Consider the following 9,613-nt stretch of genomic DNA (forward strand, 5'->3'; position numbering starts at 1 on the left):
ATTTTACGATTGTTAGACGCGGAACATCCGACATACATCTGATAAATTTGTAATAGCCTAAAATCGAAATAATCATTACAAGCCATGTGAATTCACAAAGTTTATACCCGAACAAAAGTAAATGCATGGGGACGAATAACACTCTGGTATACAATTAGTTGTGTGGATATTGCATTCGTGTTTTTTAAACTGTTTATGGCTGTCATTTATTAACAGTACAATGGACAATATTAATACACACCGGTAAATGGACAGATTCAAAATACATGCGCATGCGTACTGATTCTGCAGTGATAGTTAAGATTTGTGCGAGTCTTGATTGTGTGTGTTTGTTTTATTCCACTTAAGTATGAACATATAGTGGTCAATGCACTGACTCACTTGAACGTTATTTTATAATATCGATCATAAAGATACGAGGATGTTCTCAATGCCGCACCGGCAGACTTCGGTTTTGCTGGCGGGGCGTTGCCACCAGATGCTTTGTTGTCCGGATTGCTGATGCCGGTAAGGTTAGATTCTTGCATCATCTCAATGTTGCAGTATTCACCTAAAAAAAGATGATTACAAACAAAAAGTGTTATATTGTCCACATGTATATATTTCACATCCAAAATGTTTGCTTGTTAATTAAACGTATTCTTAGTCCAGGACATACACGTTTTAAACTCAAACAAATTTCAACCGAAATCAAATCAATTGCATTATGAATAAGTACATATTACAAAAAATCGCCATGACAATTCGCAACCTTACTCACCTTTACTTTGACAAACGTTCAAAGATTATGATCAAAATGTAAGTCATATTATACACCTATTTCATGGATGCGCGGTGAACAGTCAAAACTGTTTCCCAAGGTATCAGGGGTGACTTTGGTACTGTTGGCCGAGGCCGATAGGCCGAGGGCAACAGTTCCAAATGTCAGCCCTGATACCGAGGGACAACAGTGTAGACTGTTCACCAAGCATCCATGAAATAAGTGTTTTATTACCTGATAAAATTTCCAACATAGAAATAACAGCAAACTAATTTTTTATTTACACACAACAGTAATCGATAAAGTAAATAATTTTGACTGTTTAACTGTAAAATGACGTCATTTTTTCGACGAAATGACGTCATTATTCCAGCGGGCAACAGTATATAAATATTACATGGCTGACAGGGTGACAGTAAATTTGTCAACTTGAGGAAATACTGTCAACCGAGGCGAAGCCAAGGTTGACAGTATTTTTCCGAAAGTTGACAAATTTACTGTCACCCTGTCAGACATGTAAAATATTTATTTTATTATACCGAATAAACTAGTCAAACATGAACAATTTATATTAACCATGAACAATTTTAATATTCAATAATTGAATTTAATTTCAGCAATGAATAACCATTAATATGTTGAGTGGTTCAGATTTACGGGCAGAGTAAAATGAACTTCGCTTTATTCGGCACCGGCCTAGTAATCAATTTATCCCATCAATTTTCTTAGACGTCAATTATTTCTTTAAAAATATAGATCTATTACAGAACCAGCTTTCCGTATTTTATTTTCATCACTTGATTACGCAATTTATTACGTACTTGTGTGACGTCATTTCGGTGACGAAACATTTTGGGACAACAATATTGACGTGGTTGTTTTTTTAACAGTAAAATATTTGTTTAAAGCATCGAACGAATCCAAAACGTATTTCGGATTGTGTGTTTGTCATGCATAACACCTTAAGAACAGACACTGGAAGTGTATATCGTTGTAAATTTATTGTTATTAGCATTGGATTAAAGTTGCCTTTGAGGTAAGCGTGTCGTTTATACTAAATTGATTTTCTTTTTGACTCCTGCCAGTCCTGGCAAAGCTTAAATAATGACATTAATCTTCTATACAGCACAGTTTCAGCTGCAATCGATATTTTAATTATCCAAATACAACGGACACGCAAAACTGCGTACTGCGCATGCAAGAATGGGACAGTATAATTTTCGAACATTCCGCATGTGATTGCTAAGGCAGCGGGATTTTTTTGTCAGCAATTTTTTTCCCGCTGGTGGCACGCGATTGCTATGGCAGCGGGATACAGTATATTTTTGACAGTAAATTTATTCCCGCTGGGTCTGACAGTATTTCTATGTCACGATGGCCTATGGGAGTTTAGCATTGTAAATAAAAGTGAGGTATAATAATTCAAACTGTTGACCGGTCAACAGTTCTATATTCACCGGTAACAGTTTAAAACATTGCAAATTTCTTTTTCGACGAGGAAATAGCAAAAAATAATTAATTATCATTTATATAAGACATCAGGTAATTATATATATTATTAACATGTAAATATGAAACAGCTACCTTTATCCCTCGTAATTATAGCCGCTTTGTATTGAGATTTACGCAATATTAATATAGTTACTATGTTGAGGCGTTATGTTGACGTCATAACACACGAGGATATGTTTTTATCATTGAAACAAGATATACATTTCTTTGTATCCGTTATTGTTGTATTATGGTGATTTACAAAAATGCATTGGATGTGATACCCATTATATTATGTAATTGTTGACAAATAGAATAATAAAAAAACATATACAGGGCATTTTTTTGTTCGAATTGTAAGCAAAATAAACTAGACGTATCTGATATCGATGTATAAAATGAAGAGGTTCAATGTCCGCTGGCTGGACCGAGGTCAAATCCTCAAGGTCATATCACTAAATTCCATTCCATTGTTTATTACACATGTGTAATTCTGAAAATGAAAATGCATTAGTCGCAAAATTGCATCGCGTGGACACTACAAGAATGTTAAATGTGTAAAGCACCGTGTTCATAATATTCGTTTTTTATTTCGAAAGAAACCTTTAATGTCATTTTTAAGAGGCGAAAAACTACTATTTACTCTTGATCTTTCAATCGCGATTTTTTTACGTAAAAGGAAACGTGTAATCTTAAAACATTTTCTGTTGCATTTTGTTTGAGGTTCGGCGAAAAAATCGCATATCAGTCCAGGCCTATCATAATATATATATGGACAGGTTCAATGTCCGCTGGCTGGGCCGAGGTCAAATCCTCAAGGTCAAGGTCATATCACTAAATTCCATTTATGTTTATTACACATGTGTTAATAACTACTGACAAGACAAAATATGGAAAAATAATATTAAATATCTTGCTTATACATTTTGCAGATCATTCATAAACTATAACATACGTAATTACATGCATATTGTATTGTATTGCAACATGTATTGCTTCGCCTAGAAGTAAGAAGCAGGTAGAAATTTGATCGAGAAAGGAATTAATTTAGAGAATGGCCTGTTTCAATTTAGCAGAAAAAATTACTTATATCTCACATACCGTACAATTGTCTGACCCTCTGATCCGTGATGTTGTGTGGCGGTCCTGAAACATACGCTCTTTCAGCCGGAATAAGTATATAACAGCAATAAGCAATATGCAATAAGAACAACAGGTAAACATATAATGGAAAATACAAATTCTTACCTTAAGTAGTAAACAATCATTTGACTTTATTACGCTATCATCATACTAAAACAAAGTCAATTTTAAAGGTGCTCAGACAAAAAATGAGACAAACAAAGGCTGGGAAGGTATGTGAGAAACAGTCCGACTCAACTGAACAAAAGTGGCTGATCGAAAAAAATCTAAAAGTGTACAGAATTTTTGTTTGGCACCTGAAATGATATTAAAATAGTATCGATTCTTGAAATGTGCTTACTAATGTAGTAGGGCAAATCGAAACCACAAATCAATTAAGACAATCACTGATAAATGCGCCTTGTGATAGTTGTAATGCATAAAAAACGTGGCCTGAATATTAGCAATACTTTGACATTTGAACCATTTGCTGTAAGAAATGCACGTGCACTTTATTTTTCGTTTCTAGCATAAAAACAATTTACTTATCGTAGACATGGTTTTTATTATTATTTACTATATCCTATGAGTTTCTGTAGCATTGAGGTTTATTTCATCTGCGACCAAGTAGAAAGTTGAACATTTGAGGTTAGTTGGCTGTGGTAATGGTAAGGGGCGGTTGTCGAAAGTTCACTGCGTACCTGGCCAGACGGCGGGGTCATAGTCAATGATCATGAGGTAATACTGCCCATCCTTCTTCAGTGATGACAAAAGCAGGTCGCGGTACCTATAAACGAGAACATCCTCTGATTTGAAACACGTGCATGTTAAGCGTTCAAGTCAACAATTTATATTGCTAACCGGTCACAACTTGTGACGCTGTTTTATATGCATGTAGTTGGTTAACGTTTGTGCGTAAAATGAAGTTGTTTTTATGTGAGTGTCTCTGCGTTTCTATTGGTCATGTTCTTCATAAGATTGGCGTCCATGGATTTATCAAATGAGCATGAATATTTTCATGTGTTATTCTTATGTAAAATATATAACACTGATATAATTGGCATTATAAATTTGTAAGAATGTGTTTTAACCCTTTCAGTTGTTGCGGAAGAATCCACATGGACAAAACAAACACAATCCGCCTTGTAAAACTGCTCGTACATGCCGAAAGAGGTCCGAAACGGAGGCACGTCACAGCAAAATATAAAACTTTTTTTGTTTTTGATAATACAATCATCACCTCTCCTGATCCACCACGTTAATAGCCACGAGTGACCTGGAATCCCAGACTCGGTCAAACTCGCACAAGCTATCTATGAACATATACAATTAATAATAGGTGTGTAAGATTTAGTAGCGAACAGGCGTGGCATAAATAGAATCGAAAGAGATATATCATTTCAAATCGAGTCAATGTTATATTGAGTGGTATATCGAAGCTGTAAAAGCTGTTAAATATTTTGCAATACACGCACTTCAACGTGAATAAAGTTAGGGGGAAAATAAAGGTTGGTATTTTTAACAGTGTGCCCGAAGATTGTGATAATGTTTCTGTTATGAAACAAATGCAATTATTTTAGGCACGTCGTGTGAAAAACATTAGAGTCGCGTTCTGAGAAAACTGGGCTGAATGTATGTGCGTAAAGTGTCATCCCAGATTAGCTTGTGCAGTCCGCACAGGCTAATCAGGGACACACTTCCCGCTTTTATGGTATTTTTTGTTTAAATGAAGTCTCTTCTACACGAAAATTCAGTTAAGGCGGAAAATGTCGTCCCTTATTAGCCTGTGCGAACTGCACAGGCTAATCTGGGACGACACTTTACGCACATGCATTAAACCCAGCTTTTTCATTAAGCGATACAGTATTGCTCCTACTTGGTCAAATCAAACAGATCTCCGACATACACTTGTAGCCGACCGTCCGTGCCGTCCGTGCTCTGTGAATAAAAAAGACAACTCTAAACTGGGGCATCTACCAATATCTTGTAACTCAGCTTATTTATTTTAAAATAATAAGGTAACCAAGGTGGGGGACAACCCACGTAAAAGTAAGTTAAACTTAGAAACTTAAAGGCTGACCATAAATACGTTTTCCCTTCGTTTCTACAATAAAAGTCTATATCTGGGTCATGAATTACTCCATGGGTTCATTGCAAGTTGACAATATTGGGCTCTTGTTTAAAAAAAAATAAAAGTAAATTATTCAAGGCATAGAAAACAGAGTAACCCAGGCTCGTAAAACAACGTATACACGTTTGCGATGTATTAAATGATTGCCATATTGTTCTCCAAGGAGAAACACCTGCTTTGCAAGCTCCGCCCCCAGTAAACGTTCACCTTGAGTGTACATACCTTGTACAGCGGCCCAACTCCCTCTACGTGCTGCACGTGAACATCAAGCTTTTTCTCTGAGAACAGTTCTTGGACCGCTTGCTCTGCTATCTCCGCGCCAACCACGGTGTGACCACGATTATACATCCTTGAAAAATGATCATGCATACACTATATATATAGCAGTCACATTGGCAAATGTTTGTACACCGACAGAACTAAAATTATTTGGGTATTGTGATGCTAAGGCATGTTAACACTGGCCCCATATCTTTTCGGAGATTTGAGCCTTTACTCACAGAGCTCAGAACAGGAAATTAATCCAAAACATAAATAACTTCGCAGAACGTCAATCCAATCATTAAAAGAACATTAGGCGCGTCTCCTACCAGATCAGATCCAGCGATTTGCCACACAGTGGCGCAAACACGGACTTCGCCCCGCCCTCGAACATCATGTCTCCGTGCGTGTCAAACAAGGGATCATGGGCACCTTGATGGAAAGCGGTGTCTCCAGCCTCTCATCTGCAAGGAATATGGCATTGTCGGTAATTGTTCAATAGTCAACACATAATCAGTAAATATGGCATTGTCGGTTATTGTTCAATAGTCAATACATATTTCTTGTCCCGTTATATATGCAGATTTAGAGCGGTCTTCAAAAAGCATAACTACAAAAGTGTATTTAAACATCAAATATTTGTGATATCATACCGCCCGTGCTTTCGTGAGCTTCCGTGTGAAAATACAAACAAGTGCACTTCACATGCCGATACACGTTTTTTCAAAAATGAGATTGTAGGAAAAAATCTACAAGGTAAACAAACAAAATGGTGGCGCTCGCATGACGTAATTTTTGAAACAAAACTGACATGGTGCATTCTTTAGAGTTCAGTTTAATTTGAATGGTGTATTTATTTCAATTACGCGCTACACAAAGTTAAGTAATTTTCAACGCCCAAAATTAAACCATCGGTAACTACAAAGTGTCGGTATTATCTTCCGTCCTCTCCCTAGAGGTAAAATAGTCATCCTCGATATGTATGTTATAAGAAAATATAAATATCGTAAAGACAGCAAACAGAAACGAAAGCATCAGTCAGTTATTGTAGGCAGTGTTCACAACTAAGTGTCTGGATCATCTTCATTCCTCGCCATATAGGCGAAATATCCTTTACACGTATGTTATAAGAAAATAACAATACCTTAATAGTAAAAACAAAACAAGAAAAGAAAGCATAGGTAAATCATTGTATTTCTGAGCTGTAAAGAACAGGCCATGATCGTAACAGAGCTTCACTATCACAAAAGTGACTTTAAAATAATTATGAATGAAGGACTAGGTTCCACTGTGGCCCAGCTAATACTCGCCTCTTGACCCATTCCGAATTGTTAAGCACGCCCGCATCCAGGTCTGTTTCGGCATCTTTGGCTGATATTAACACAACAGCAGCTGTTCAACAGTAGACTAAAAGGGAAGGAAGTCCCCGGATGGGATTCAAGAGTTAGCGGAGAATGACGTCGACGAAACGAAATGTATGTGATAATAAGTGGTACAATAATAGTATAATAATACAGATTGATGCCGGTAATGGTGTCGTATACTTTCTTTCTACTTAATCATTATTGTCTGAGTTTAAAGAGGAAGACAAATTAAGAATGTGCAATAGTTACACGTCATCCACGTTAACAATGCTATTAATAGCTGCTCGCAAGTGAAAATTGGACGCACTTGGGACGCGCTAGGAAAGCAGAGTAACTTAAGAGATTCAAGCCATATCATAGACAACAGAAGACACGCAATGAACGCAGAGCTTGTCAATGCAACACAAATTTCCAAGGGGTCGATTAACTGCCTCAGCCTATATATGCCTCTTGCTACGCCACTGAACGATTAACTGCCTTAGCCTTTATAGCATTTACTCACAGAAGTCCGAAACATGCGATAAAGTATTCACGTTTGGCGTTAACCAATTTGTAGTTATAAGTGAGTACGAGATTGAACATTGCGAACATGAATGATACTGTAGGCGTTAATCCACTTCACTTCAAGGGTAAACTGCATACATTTGTATCAGGGACCTATACATGTGCTTATGGTTAAAACGTATACAACAGCCTAATTCTGTAGCATAAATCTATCTTACGGAGGACTCCGGAAATAGTCGATGTATCACGATTGACACATCCTTATAGAAAAAGCTATAAATACAATTAAACAATTAAAAGTATTTTCGGTAAGAGCATAGTTATACGTTAGTACGGGATTGAACATTGCAAACATGAATGATACAATAGGCGTTAATCCACTTCACTTTAAGGATGTACTGCATACATTTGTATCCGCGACCTATACATGTTTTGTATGTAGTACTAATGTTCAAAACGCATATAACAGCCTAATTCTGTAACAGCAGACGATTTATTGCATATATCTATCTTACGGAGGACTCCGGAAATAGTCGATGTGTGACGATTGACACATCCTGGAACAAAGCTATGTAAATAGGTTTATATGAAACGAGTTAAACGCAACTTGGTTTAATATGCCTGTTAGTTTTCGCAATTTTTATAACACAATTACGTGACTGCTAATTTAACGCTTTGCAGCGTGTATTTATGATCAAATCAAAGCAATTCATGCATAAATGAACATACTGATACTTGCTCGTAACCCTAGGTCAAGATCAATCTCTTGCACGACGGTTACATTACATTCACCTCTGTGTTGGGCTCAGAACGGACTATTGTTATGAAAGCGTCTCATTCATGTCATGATCATACCAAGCGTTCATCATTGAGGTTACAGTATACTAAACAATCTCTTGCACGACGGTTACATTGCATTCACTGCATTAAAGAAAACCATCTCATACCATGATCTCTTATATCAGTCTTAATTCATTATTATAAAATTGATATGTTTTTTTGTTGTTAAGAAACCAACATACATACACACATCGAAGAAATTCCTAACGTCACTCAATAAACATTATGTTCAATTATTTACATATGTAAAGTGCGTGGAATGATTCCATCTGCGTAAATGGGCAATAAAATAGTTCCAAAGAGTTGCATTAAAACTCGCAAGTATTTGCACGATTTATCGTACATTTAAAAGTCGTATTTCTTAATTTAATGCATGCGATCTTAAATATCCAATCTAATATACATTGAATGCGTTTGTTCGGTTTTAGCTATTTTATAGACAAAATGGCGTGCTGAGCCTTTCACGGAGTTGTATGCGAGAGCAAGGAACGACAACTCTGCGTGGAGATTGGTTCAAGATTGAGAACTTTAGCGGCAACTCGTAAAACAAGGTAGATAACTTATCTTAATCGATACGTGTAGATCGTACAAACGTAACATAAGAAGTTTACGCGAAAAAATCATCACTTGTATCAAGAAGAATTTAATTTGTGCAAACCATGAAAGGGACGCCATTAAGTTTATATTGCGACGCAAGTGAATCAAATCGCGACATGATCGTATCTGATAATAAATTATTCAATAAATAGAGGATATTTGTTGGCTTTGTTGGAATATCGATTTTAATTCACTCGTGAACGTGTTTGAAGTTAGCCTATTTAGCCTATTAAGTACATAGGTTGAAACAAACATCCTATTTAGCCTATTTAGCCAATTTAACAGCCTCTTCAGCCTTTTTAGCCTATTTTAGCCTATTAAGCCTATTTAGTTAATAGGTTGAAACATACATCCTTTTTAGCCTATTTAGCCTATTTAACAGCCTATATAGCCTATTTAGCCTATTTTAGCCTATTTAGCCTATGTTATAGCCTTTTCAGCCTATTTAGCCTATTTAGTACATAGGTTGAAACATACATCCTATTTAGCATATTTAGCCTATTTAACAGCATTTTCAGCCTATCTAGCCTATTAAGTACATAG

General features: G+C 36.3%; 1 protein-coding gene across 3 annotated transcripts; it reads right to left on the bottom strand.

The window, feature by feature from the left end:
* On the bottom strand, window positions 1-8,569 carry LOC127851212 (thiopurine S-methyltransferase-like). 3 transcript variants are annotated; one of them, XR_008035694.1, is made up of 6 exons: window positions 8,363-8,569; window positions 6,095-6,229; window positions 5,727-5,853; window positions 4,075-4,160; window positions 3,353-3,397; window positions 1-550 (listed from the first exon to the last, which is right to left on the bottom strand). XR_008035694.1 is itself a non-coding variant. In XM_052384839.1 (4 exons), the coding sequence occupies exons 2-4, from the start codon at window positions 6,160-6,162 to the stop codon at window positions 4,098-4,100; spliced, it is 258 nt and encodes an 85-aa protein (XP_052240799.1). In that variant the 5' UTR covers window positions 6,163-6,229; window positions 8,363-8,569; the 3' UTR covers window positions 3,832-4,097. The 3 variants fall into 3 exon arrangements, 2 of the variants coding, with proteins under 2 accessions (XP_052240799.1, XP_052240798.1); XM_052384839.1 differs by lacking the exons at window positions 1-550; window positions 3,353-3,397 and having other exon boundaries at window positions 3,832-4,160; XM_052384838.1 differs by lacking the exons at window positions 1-550; window positions 3,353-3,397; window positions 4,075-4,160 and adding an exon at window positions 5,235-5,311.
* Window positions 8,570-9,613: the final 1,044 nt, after the last annotated feature.

Source organism: Dreissena polymorpha, chromosome 11, assembly GCF_020536995.1.
Source record: "Dreissena polymorpha isolate Duluth1 chromosome 11, UMN_Dpol_1.0, whole genome shotgun sequence".
NCBI lineage: Eukaryota > Metazoa > Mollusca > Bivalvia > Myida > Dreissenidae > Dreissena > Dreissena polymorpha.